The sequence below is a fragment of the Amblyomma americanum genome, chromosome 1, assembly GCF_052857255.1.
Source record: "Amblyomma americanum isolate KBUSLIRL-KWMA chromosome 1, ASM5285725v1, whole genome shotgun sequence".
Classification (NCBI taxonomy): domain Eukaryota; kingdom Metazoa; phylum Arthropoda; class Arachnida; order Ixodida; family Ixodidae; genus Amblyomma; species Amblyomma americanum.
Window position 1 is genome coordinate 496,794,150 of NC_135497.1, and position 13,126 is coordinate 496,807,275.

The window sequence follows — 13,126 nt, forward strand, 5'->3', positions numbered from 1 at the left end:
TAAATATCTAAGCTGTTTCATTTCAATGGGCTAATAGACATGGTTTCCTCTATTTGTAGATGATGACAACCCACCCGTTTCTTTTGCCAAGTTCTCTTCAAATGCGAAGTACATCCTGGCAGCTGCCCTGGACAAGTGACTGTCAGACTGTATTGAATCATATGATTCAGGGTGTCTAGGAACATGGGAAATGTGGAATTGTGAGGGGAATTTTGTGCAGCTGGAAAAATCAAGGAATCGTCAGGGATACTGTCAGAAAATTGCTTAAGTCAGGCAAACTGTCTGACTGAAATTAACACAATGGTGTGCCATCTATTCCCCGGTACTGTGAGTGTCTGACACGCAGTCCATTCGCATTAGTATCACATCTTTATACTGTGAATAAGTAGAAGGTGTGACATCCTCCCCATTTTAGGTGTCTTTTTCGTGTCCATGAAATGAGCAGTACACATATTGTTGGGTACTGTAGTGATTGCCATATTGTTCACTAAGTTTGGGCTGTTGCAGAGCAACAAACGTAGTTGCATTCAAAAGTATTTTTCATGGAAAAAGCCAGAACAAGCAGTATGCACAATTTGTGCACTATTGGTTTTCTCATGCAAGGCACCACGCTACCCTACTGTGCTGTTAAAATCGTTCTGAAAAGCTTGCTGGCGACCTGTGTCAATCTCGTATGCGACATGGTGGAAACCAAAACAGATGCAGACTAGTTGCTTTGTGGCTCGTGCTATGATGCCAAGGTTGTAAAAAGCTGCTACTTTTTGTGAAAATCACCTTGTGCTTGTCCTGTGCCTATGTTGCTGTTTAAAGGGGTGCCGTCAGGGAATGGGTGGGAAAAAACTACTTTTAGCTGGTGATGACCCAACCAGCCTGTGTCAGCCTCCTTCTTCAAGGGAGCCTTGTCGAAAGCCCGAAAGAAGAACCTCTGGCAGTGCAAGGAGTATAATGTGTGATATGTGATGCCCCTGCAAGCATGACAAGCATGTCGTTTTGGTGATTTCCCTGAAGTTCAGTCTGAAGCTGTGTGTTTCTTCTGTGAAAGCACACATAACCCCATCGGATAAGACCACCACTCTTGTGAACGATTAATGCAAGTTGAAAACTTGTGAGCATGATTTTAACAAACTCCCAAATCTTAAAGCTCAGGCCAGTGAGGTACTCTTGCTGTGCTGAAAAGATAAAAAACTGTTGCTGAAATCGCCATGCTGATTCTTAGTTTAAATATAACAGCATTTATGCGCCCGTTGCTGCCGGGGCTTGCAGTGCGGCAAAACTGATACGCAAAGGCTAAAAGGCCCATGCCTCGTCAAGAATGCATTGTTTGGTGTGCCATCCCACAGTTTGAGCTGAGGCTCTTGGGGCCACAAGGGAGGGAGTATGAGAGGGGTTGTCTCCGTAAAGGTCTCGCAATGCAGCCCAAGCTGGGGCTGTCTGTTCCTTTTACCTGTCACCTTGCATTATGCAGCAATGCACCATTTGAGTGAGTTGACCTCACTGCACCAGTGAGAGGATGGCTAGCTGCATCAGTCACTGCCAGGAAATGCACCTTTTTCTCTGTCTGAACTGTGATGAAAAGAGCACCTCCACTTGCAGAAAATGTTGGGCAGATTAGTGTTTCATGGCAGCATTTGGTAACTCCCTTGTCATATAGTAATTGAATTAAACTATCTTTTAAACTTTGCCTTAAATGTAGTTATGCTTTGTATGTATTGTACCCATTCTACACGATTTCCCCTCCTTCAAAATGTGATGCCTGATAGGTGTTAGGATATGATAAATGATAAGGAGGGGGAGTTAAATACAGTAAAACCTTGTTGATATGTTAGCAATTCATATCATTTCCCAGTTCATACGCTCAAAAGCACAGTCATTAAAAATGTCCCAGAGATACACTATTTCTCCTTGTTTATACGTTTCCAGATAACCCGATTTCCCGGCTACTATGTTTAAAATTTGGTAAATTATGGTCGTGTGATATGTTTATTGACCAATTGCACGTGTGCAAACATACGAATGGGCCGAACGGGAGGACCCGTGACATATGAAGAGCTGGAATGCAGTGGCAATCACCCGTTGTGGTAACTTCTCTGCGGTGCTCGTGTGCTAGGAGGCGAAGCACCATCACCTTTAGCAGCAATGAACAACAAAAAAAAAATGGCTCTCTAGCATTTGTGAGAGCAGTTTTTTTGGGGATGTGTCATGAAGAGGAAATGCTGAGGTTTCTTTGCTGTACATAAGGGCAAGGGGCAAAGCGTCTATATGAACTACAGGGATGCGCTTACATACTATTGGGCCGAGCCTGGGGAACAAACGCTGCGACAGTCAGGTGCCACGATGGCTTTTCTGCAGTACTTTGTTGTAAAGGGGTGAAGCAACCAAAAATGACGAGGAAGAGATTTTTGTTACTTTCGTCATTGCCGTCAATGGACCAGATGCATTCCAAAGTTCCTTCCGCACTTAAGACATCGCAAACACGGACTGAATTCTGCGAACACTAGAAAAGGATCTGTTCAGATCTTGTGCCAAGAAATGCCAATTGATGTTTTTATGAAGTGAAATTGTCAATAAATGTCTTTATACCTCATTCGACAGTTACATTTTTCAAATTAGGTGTTTGGATCATGCGTTTTCACGGATAATACATTTTTCCACAACTTTTTAAAAACTATCAAGGAGATATTGCTGTATTTGTGCACAGTGTGTGCAGTGTCTGCTCCCTTTATAGCTACATTTTCTGCAAATGCGTTTCCTGGATTATGTCATTTGCATAATTTCCCAGGAGTTGTTGAATATGAAGTTGTCTGCTGCACAGTTGGGTTCAATTTGCAGCTGAATTCTATTGCTCTTATCTGCTTCATAATGAACAATTTTATATTTTGACATACTTTGTGGAAATGCTTAAAAAAAAGGAAGAGGGTAGCCCCAATATTAACTCTTTCACTGCTGTGAAAATATGGCTGATTTTGAGTGTTTTAAAGTAAAAATTTTCCTCAAGAAGTGCTAAATACACTGTATTGTAAAAGATCCAACTGTACCTTATTAGTTATACTTCCAGATGAAAAAAAAAACGCTGGAGCTGTGTGTGCAAGACTTTAAAAGAAAATTGTTGGATAAGTATGCTGGTAACACAAAAATACAATACAAGCAAAGCAAAAATACATCGCTGCACTGAGCCAGAAGTTGATTAAAAAAAATTAAAATATGCAAAACACTGCACATGTTCTTAGCAACCATTCTTGTGATTTTCAGCTGTCCACAAAATACATTGCAATTTCTGTGGCCTTTCAAGTGAGGGGATATGACTGCTCTGCCACTAGAGAAAGCAGTCGCGTGAGGACAAGTGGAGGCAGATATGGGATGTGCTACAGATTGCATTTACATGCTCTAAAGAACAGAGGTAGCCTAAAAGCGGTGAAGAGGAAACTAGGCATGGGTAAGAACCAGATGTATGTGCTAAGAGACAAAGAGGGCAATGTCATTAGCAATATTGATAAGATAGCTAAAGTAGCCGAAGACTTCTACACAAATCTGCACAGTAGCCAATGTAATCAGAATGTTAATGAGAGGCAGTAGCACGCAGCAATGGGTCATCCCACCAGTAATGAAAGAGGAAGTAAAGAAAGCCTTAGAAACAATGAAAAGGGGGTAAGAAACTGGTGAGGATCAGGTAAGAGCAGATCTGTTGAAGGATGGAGGGGAGATTGCAAAGGAAAAACGCCACCCTGTGTACGCAATGCCTCATGACCTCAGCCATACCAGAAGCTTAGAAGAATGGTAACATTATCTTAATTCATAATAAAGGAGATGCCAGGGACTTAAAAAATTACAGGCCGATCAGCTTACTGTCCATTGCCTACGAGGTGTATTTAGTAAGGGAATCGATAATATAGTTCGGGCAACGTTACACTTCAATCAACCAAATGATCAGGCAGGCATTCGTGAAGGATATTCCACAATAGACCATGTTCACACTCTCAATGAGGTGATAGAGAAATGCGCAGAATATAACGAACCCCTATATATAGCCTTCATTGATTACAAGAAAGCATTTGACTCAGTGGAAACCTCAGCACTCATACAGGCATTGCGGAATCAGAGTGTAGAACCTTATTTGAAAATACTGGCAGATATATATAGCAACTGCACAGCCACCATAGTCCTCCATAAAGTCAGCAATAAAATTCCAATAAGGAAGGGCGTCAGGCAAGGAGACACGATCTCGCCAATGCTATTCACTGCCTGTTTAGAGGAAGTATTTCGAGGCCTGAATTGGGAACAGTTGGAGATAAGAGTTAATGGATAATACCTAAATGTCGAGCCCACATATAACGGCCCCACTTAAGACAAACTTTCGCTTATAACGAATGAGACCTGCACGACCGTCAAAATGTACATTGTTTCAATGGTACAAAATCACATTGTATGACAAACATTATTAAGCCCTGCTGATCGGTTACAGGAACGGACGGTGTAAATCCGGCACCGCGCTGTGAGATAACCTGCCTCCGTCCCCCTTTGTGCGCTGCGCCCGGCGCGCGTTATGTTTCCCCAAGCCTAATCGCAGGCAAACTGCCCGCCCCGTTTCGTGCCGTTCTCAAGCGAGCTACCCTTTCCCAGCCGACCTGCCTTTCAACACTGCCCTCCCACTCCTCTCAACTCTGCTCCCCTCTCCTCACTCTCTTGCAAATCCGTGCGCGGCCTCCGTGATCAACTGCGCCGCCTGTGCCGATCGCGGAGGCCACGCTCCGTGAAGCAGGCCTCTTGTGGGAGCCAAGAGGTGGCTGCACTGATGCTCACGGACGCCCCTCATTGGTCTCTCCGCTGGCACTGTGTGTCTGTATCTTTAGCTTGATTGGCTTGATTGCCGCCTGTGTGCATTGCACGTTTACCTACCTCATCGCGCTTTTGTCACTCTTGTTGTGGTGCAGACGTTTCGTTCGCTTCGTTCAAATCTCGGGCCCTGGTTGTAATTCGGGATGGTTGACGGGAACACCATGCCCATTTCCACTGTATTCAGCGGTAGAGAGGATGATAGCGGCCAGGGCGGAAGTGACGGCCACTTGCGTGCGGAACTGCTTCCGCAGAGCCGGCTTCGTCGGCTGCCGAGCCTGATGCTTCGGAATATGACCAGCCCGGTGGCGATTTGTGGCAGCGCATCGTCGACTCCGACATGGGGGGTCATGACATTGGCTGGAATGATTTTATTTTGGTCGATGACGACGCCGACGCCGCGGAACTGGGCACGGACGAGGGCATCGTTTCCTAAGTGCGGGACGAGAGTGACGGGGAGGAATCGGATGAGGACGAAACTTTGGAGCCAGCACCCATAAGCGCACCTTTAGCAATGGGCTACATAGAGAGCCTCAGACAACTCATCTATGCCAAGGCTCTCGGCAAAGTGCATGCTTCTTCTTTAAATAGACAGGAAACCTCCCTCATCGGATCTGCACTGCAAAAGCAGACGTCCATCACGGACTTTTTTGCAAAGAAAAAATTTTGTGTTTTGACAAGCAACTGTCTTTAAAGCTTTGTGGTCCGCCTACTACGAACTTCGGAATGTAACGAACGGACGCCGCATGATGCTCATGTTCATTATAAGCGGGCTGGACTGTAATCTGCGATTCGCTGATGATATTGCCTTGCTCAGTCACTCACGAGATTAACTGCAAATCATGATCAATGAGTTAGACTGGCAGAGCAGAATGGTGGTTCTAAAAATTAACATGCAGAAAACCAAAATAATGTTCAACAGTCTAGCAGAGGAACAGCAGTTCACAATTGGCAGCGAGGTGACAGAGGTGGTAAGGGAATATGTCTACTTAGGGCAGGTAGTGTCTGTTGGTCTGGATCATGAGAGGGAAATAACTAGAAAAATAAGAATTGGATGGAGCGCATATGGCAGGTTCTCTCAGATAATGAATAGCAGGTTACCAATATCCCTCAAAAGAAAAGTATACAACACTTGTATCTTGCCGGTACTCACCTACGGGGCAGAAACGTGGAGGCTAATGGAAAATGCTCAGCTTAAGTTCAGGACAACGCAGCGAGCCATGGAAAGAAAAAATGATACGTGTAACGTTAAGAGACCGGCAGCGGGTATAGGGAACAAACGCGGGTTAATGGCATCCTAGTCGAAATAGAGAGGAAGAAATGGGCTTGGGAAGGGCATGTAATGTGAAGGCAAGATAACTGCTGGTCCTTAAAGGTAACGGAGTGGATTCCAAGAGAAGGCAAGTGTAGCAGGGGGCGGCAGAAAGTTAGATGGGAGGATGAGATTAAGAAGCTTGTGGGGATATGGTGGCCGCAGCAGGCAAAGGACAGGGTTAATTGGAGAGACATGGGAGAGTCCTTTGCCCTGCAGTGGGTGCAGTTAGGCTGACGATATTGATGATGATGATGGTGATGAGTTCTGTTGTTTATTATAGCAAAGCTTGCAGTTCCTCCTTTCCTATATTTTTTTTGGGGGGGGGGTGGTAGTTTTTTTGGGTTGGTAACTCGCCACCGCTGCTCTAAATAAAACTGCAGAACCGACAGAAGTGCACAGTGTAGCCTTTAGACTTCAAGGAACATGCGGTCTAACAAACACCATGATCGCGAACCAGTGGACTGCATCTGGTCAAAGTTTCATTTTTCACGTCACCTTGTGTTAGAAAACAAAAAAACAAAACTTAAAGCAAAGGGATGTTGTAATAGAAGCAAACTAGATGGTGCAGCTTATCCAGGAACGCCAACTTAAATTTTTGGCAGCAGGTTCAAAATGTCGTTCATATATGACCGATGCCCTATGACGTGGTAGTGAAAGAGTTAGAGCTGGAGGAGAAGAAGCAACAAACACTTCACAAGTCATAGCTTGGAGCTGGAGATCCTTCAGGAAGAAGTCAGCTGTCTGGAACACGAAGAGCAAATATGTTTTCATTGCAGCTTTTTCAGTTTCAGTAAGCAGTTTTGGGAATGGATCATGCATGCTGCTTTATCATTGACCAATACTTTTTGCCACCCCTTCGATGGTCAGGGAATATTGACTGAAATAGGGAAAGCGTAGAAAAGTCAGTGAACTTGAAAAGAGTAGCTTGCTAGATGCCATGAAATGTGACTCGTTTTCAGCCATCAGGTTTAGAGAGCATACATGGAAGGTCATCCAGCAAGTGTTTTTTAGATGTCTCTGGTTATGTCATTGGGTTGGCCTCTGTACGATGACCCCAGGATCCAGGGAATTACCGTAAAAACTGGACTATAGGTCGGACCAGAATATAGGTCGCCCCTCAACTAACCACTTCTAAAAAATGAAAAAAACTTTTTCAGTGGAAACAGTACCGAAAGACACCCTTACTTTGAAACAAATGTGACTAAACAGGTTGCACAATGGTGACAGTATTTATTTTCATTTCAATGCTGCTTGTATGTACACCCGGCCAATTTTTTAACAGTATCATGCGCGCATCGACTCGCGTGTTTGTTTCTGGCACACAGAAGTGCGGCACCGTAGAGCAAAGCCCTTCCTCTTCATGAATTGCCGTATCCAGGATGGCGAGCCCTTGAATTGCGCCCTCGTGAGTCTAGAGGCACGCATGATCTCTACCGCTTTCACACGGATGCATTAGGCAGTCACAGCCAGCTATCTTGCATGCAGCGTGACCTTTCCTTCCAATTCTGGATACGCTGCGGTCCGCATCTCTACCGCTTTCACGCGGATGCAATCGGCAGTCACTGGCAGCGATTTTGCAGGCAGTGCAACCTTTCCTTTCAATTCTGGATACGCTGTAGTCCGCCCACGAAATGATGCTTTCTGCTGGTTGCTGCAAGTTGTAATACGCAGCTTCTGCCTCCGCTTGTACTGAATTCTCTTTTCGAATACTCCAAATTCGCGCTGTGCCGCCAGCTTGCTGTGAGGTTCCGCATACTTAGTGGCATTTTCATTGAAAGCGACAGGGAATTGCCGACAGCTTCCGCTCATTTTGAAACAAAATGTGAAAAAGCAGCCTCTAACCAAAATAGATTTGCAATTACGGAAATGCAAAATGGCGGCACTGCTGCTGATGGCGATGGAGGGAAGCTGTTGAGTTCAGCCGGCCATTGTTGCAAGACTTCCGTAGTTTTTCCATCAATGACCGGTATATAAGACGGGGGACGACTTTTTACTATGGTTTTTTGAAAAAAAGTTCGAACTATATTCCGGTTTTTACGCGAACTGCTAAATTCTTGAAGCTTCAACTAGGTGCTTGGAGGAAAAATCAATGGCTTGTAGCTCCTTCCCCCTTTTTTCAGTTCTCCCAAAAGATCTTTAATATAAAAAATTTATTACAATGCTTGAAACTAGCTTTAGGTATGAGCTGTGCTGTATGAGTCTGTGCTGGAAATTACTTGATCAAAAGCCTTCTCTGAGGCCTATCTTCAGATCTGTCTGTTCACGAGCTGCCTTGTCATTGTAAATACTGTTAATCCCATTTGTACTATTATTGTCCTTTGAGGGAGCACACATTTTATGAGTTGAGAAAACTGTCAATAGGTGCGCATATGGCAGGTTCTCTCAGATCATGAATGGCAATTTACCAGTATCCTTCAAAAGAAAAGTATAGATACCTATGGGTCAGAAAGGTGGAGGCTAATGAAAAGTTTCAACTTAAATTGAAGACAACGCAGCGAGCTATGGAAAGGAAAATTACAGTTGTAACGTTAACGGACAGGAAGAGGGAAGAATGGGTTAAGGAACAAACGTGGGTTGATGGCATCGTATTCGAAATCGGGAGGAAGAAAGGAGATAGGCAGAGCATGTAATATGAAGGCAAAGATAGCCAATAGCAGTTAAGGGTAACAGACTGGATGCCAAGAGAAAGCAAGCGTAGCAGGGGCCAGCAGAAAGTTAGGTGGGCAGATGAGATTAAGAAGTTTGCAGGGATTAGGTGGCCGCAGCTGGAAAACGACAGGGTTAATTGAAGAGACACAGGAGAGGCCTTTTGTCCTGCAGTGGTCGCAGTCAGTCTGATGATGATGATGGCAGGAGACTTTTCTTCTCCAGTTGGTATCATTAGTTGCAAGGAATGAAAGGACCTGAAGGGCACTTGCCTGTGTAAGCTGTGCCATCTGAGTCATTGCAGGTTCTCTTCCGGAAAAGCCCAAGGACACGGGACCAGGTCCTGGTCATGGCAACCACATTTCTGATGGAGACTAAATGCAAAGATTTCAGTATTCTGTGTGATATGTTGTGGAGCCCCAGATAGTTGAAATTAAATCTACAGCCCTTTCATAGCCCGTGTATAACTTAAGGAGATATCATCTTTTGGAAAAACATGCCAGCAGTGGAGCTTGTGTGGTTGTTTTGGCCAAATGGTTCCCTGCACGTAGCTCTTGCACGTGCACATTTTGTGTGGTGCTCATCTCTGTGCCTATGCTGACATGGAGAGGGCCAAAGGAAAAAATCCACTAAATGCAGCTTGAGGTGCCGCTCAGCCCCACTAAGCCTTCCCAATAATTTGGCTGCAAATTTATCACTCCTAGAAACCACATGAAGTGAGAGTGGCATAATAAACAGGTGCATTTTGAAAGGAAGGGGGTAGAATTTGTGATTGCAGCAGACATTTGGTTTCCAGCTCCATCTTGTAAATAAGCAACCCCTGTTAGCTCAGGTGGCAGCACTGCGTGGCCCTGTACATGTGCTCTGCAGTGATAGGGGTGAGATGGTGTCGCACAACAGGAAATGGGAAAGGTACCATATTTGCTCGTATAATGAACCCATTTGTTTTTTGTTTTTTTTTCAGAAAAGTTGGCGTCGATTTGGGGAGAGGGCTCAGCTGGGAAAAAAACGTTTCGACAGATTTTTTTGTTAGAGTCAAAATTTCGCATACGTCCATCCAACCGTCTGTCCATCCATCTGTCATAACAAAAGCATGGGGACGACAAGTTGTGTCCCCATGTCACCCGTGTTCATCACACCAATGTTTAGCATCGTTCGCTTCAAAAGGTATTTGCATCATGGCGCGATCTTATGATTTAGTGATAGTCGACAACGGTGGCCAATTGTGCTGAGATAAAGCGAATATGCTGAACACCAGTCCTGAAGGTCAGGTTTGTATTTTTTACACTAGGTTTAAAAATAAAAGGTACTGTAAATTCTGATTTGCAAAAGTGGGAGATGGGTTTATTGTGTGAGTGGGTCATTACTTGAGTAAATACGGTGCCTAACAACTCTCAGTGCATGTTTACTAATAGAGCCTGTGGTTTACCTGCATTAGCCGTCTTTCTAAATCTCTGTTCTGCAAGGGTGCTGCGCTTGTGACATTTGTGGAACAGCCACCTTACATGAGTGCATTGTTATTTGGTGACTGTTTTGAAGAAGTGTGTTTGAATGAATTAGCAGGCGGGCAGTGTGTATATTGCCAACGCGTCAAAGATTTGTATTGGTGCAAAGCGTTTGCTCTTGCACCTTTTTTTTTCCTGTCACCTTAGGGTGTCTTTGTGATTTTGGCTCTTCTTGCTGCTTGTTCAATGAAAAACTGATATATTGAAATAAAAAAGTGCCCCCTTTCGGCCACAGGTCGAAAAGGTGTCTAAGATTGAGCGCATGTTGAGTGACCGACCACTGGCTGCATGTGACAGCCTTATCATGAGGTTTGGTATACATTGCCATGGCTGTGTGTCCAGTCCAGATGTGTGACTTTTTTATCCTCTGTTGATTTCAGCACATTGAAGCTGTGGGACTGCAGCAAGGGAAAGTAAGTTGCTGCTAGGAATTTTCTCTTTTCCCCCTGTATCATCATAGCGGTATTTTCTGGTAACATCTCTGGTATGTAGCAAGTTCAGTGCTTATTAAAACAGCAAGGGGTCTTACTTGGAACAGAATTCTTTTCCTGAAACTGCATCTCTTTTCTGAAAAGTTTGAAATGTTTGTGGATATTTTATTCTCATCAGACCCTGCTTACTGTAATGCACATTTTTCTTTTACGGAGTTTTTAAAAAATACATCACTACTGCAGCCTAAGCACTATTGGGAGTTGGAGAGTACTCACTGTTCTTCCTCATGGTACTGTATTTACTCAGTTATAGTGCACACCATTTTTTGGGGGGAAAAATATTCTAAAAATGACATGCGCATTAGAATTGAGTGGGAAAATGAAACCATGTCTTCAACACCCTGTTGTTGTCGGCACCGCAAAATGGCAGCTTGGTATTTCATGTGCATCGATATCGCCATATTGCCACCGTAGTTGTGGATGCCAATAGGCCTTTTCGAGCATTTGAAGTGTGCTCTTTGCAAAGCGCCTACCTGAACTTGAGCCACCATAGAAGCATCGGTTGCAAAGGTGCGCAGAGTTCATTACGACCACATCATGCGTGTTTGGGGCTCCTGAAACTTATGTGCGTGATTGGCGGAAGCAAAGAGACAGGATTGCTGCCAGCAAGTCGACTTGGAAGGGTTTCAATGGCCGAAAAAGGATGGTTTCGAGAAACGGCAAGTGACAGGATGAAACATGCTGCCTCACTGCGGGACATTTGTGGGTCTTCTGCCGTATTCAACAGCGCCTTCAAGAGGTGCGGAATATCAAATGCCATGGACGGCACCGAGCATGAAAATGATTTGGGCTATTGAGAGCAACAAGTAGGGACGACAGTTTTTCTGGCCGGGTGAGGAAATGCGAGCAAGGCGGCGGTGACATTTACTTTGTCAAGACATCAAAGCAGTTGCAATAAAGGTTGGATGTTCCAAATGAGAAGATGCATTTCTGTATTGAAGCATGAAAAATCTTGTGTGGATTACCATCAGAGGCATCGCATTTTTTTTGGATCATGAAATACGAGTGCGTGTTACAATTTTAGTAAATGTAACCCTTTCAAGAATCATACAGGAATAGGAGCACTCTGAGCAGCCTTTCAAGTTGGTTGCTTTGTCTAAATTGACTTTCCGCTCTCAGCGGCCAAATATCTCTCATATTTTTGTGTTTTACCATGAGATTATTTGTAATTTTGATTAGATAGGCATTCTGTCTTGCATGTATTGAACTAAACTTGTGTCATAAGGCATTGTTGCATGTTTCTGAAGGCAAAGAGACCCGTGACAGAGAGCATGGAGAAAACTCAGAACTGTTGGGCCTATGGGTGGAAATTTTTTTTTGTGTGCATTCATGAGAACACCCAGTCTTGAGAAATGCGTTTGGATTAACACTGACAATTCTTCAGGTCTGACTAGATTATAGTGCTGCTGTCTCCTGGGCACTGGTTGAATGGGGACTGATGGCAACTGCAACCAACAGCAATGGGCACATGCCAGTCTAATAGCTATTCAGTTTGGGCATTTGGTTTCAAGAGTGAGCAAAATCTGCTGCCGCAGCTATGATTCTGGCAAAAAATGGGGCAGAAAGTGCGATCAGTGCGGCACCAATTTGTGCTGGCAGAAAAAATGGTTGCTCGCTGTGAGCCAATGGGAGTGCAAAGAATTTGTGCTTAGCCCCTTATCTGTAAACATCTAGTGCATCACTGCGGTTGCACTGGCTGTGGACTGTGTCAAGTGTTAGCACTGCAGTATTTTGGCAGGGGCAAGTTTTGCTTGCTCTTGACACTGAATGCCAGGCTGGTCATAAATGTACCCTAAGTTTGTGGGCACAATGGAGGGGAATATCTGAGTGTGCTGACTATTAAGAGAGAGGGAAAAAACAAAAGCAAGAGAGATCAACTAGGGAAACCCTGTTTGGCGGCCCTATATGTGTGGTGGGAGATAAGGGGGAGAAGGGAAGTTCAGTTAATTGGGCGAATGGAACATGTCTGTGCTGTCCTTTGCGGTCTGAAGGAACAAAGGGTGTCAGGCTGTGGAACATGCCCCATTCTTCCCCGGGGACAGAAGGGTGGCACATTGCACTGCAGCAGCTTTGCCGTGCCTCACTACTGCGCACCTCTCTCTTTTGCCTGTGCAGTGTCTGAAGACTTACACGGGCCACAAGAATGAAAAGTACTGCATCTTTGCAAACTTCTCTGTGAGTGGTGGCAAGGTGAAAGCTTCTCATGTTATTGTCAGCATTGCTGTCTTGCTGCAACATGTTGAAAAAGCTGGTAACATGGCGTTACATGCCACCGAGGGAAGCAAAATAAGCACTTGGCATAAGTGACAACAAATGTCGAGATGGAAGGCAGGCATTCA

At 44.5% G+C, this 13,126-nt stretch overlaps 1 protein-coding gene across 4 annotated transcripts in view; it reads left to right on the plus strand.

Annotated features, from left to right (window-relative positions):
- The window catches only part of LOC144116111 (uncharacterized), a 67,004-nt gene that overhangs the window by 18,689 nt on the left and 35,189 nt on the right, over positions 1-13,126 (plus strand). Inside the window, exons 4-5 of one of the 4 annotated variants that reach the window (XM_077650790.1) lie at positions 10,677-10,709; positions 12,903-12,962. In XM_077650790.1, the coding sequence (XP_077506916.1) occupies positions 10,677-10,709; positions 12,903-12,909 (40 nt within the window). In that variant the 3' untranslated portion in view covers positions 12,910-12,962. Of the gene's footprint in view, positions 1-59; positions 10,710-12,902; positions 12,978-13,126 lie in introns of all 4 variants that reach the window. The other 3 variants (XM_077650791.1, XM_077650792.1, XM_077650789.1) reach the window with 3 other exon arrangements.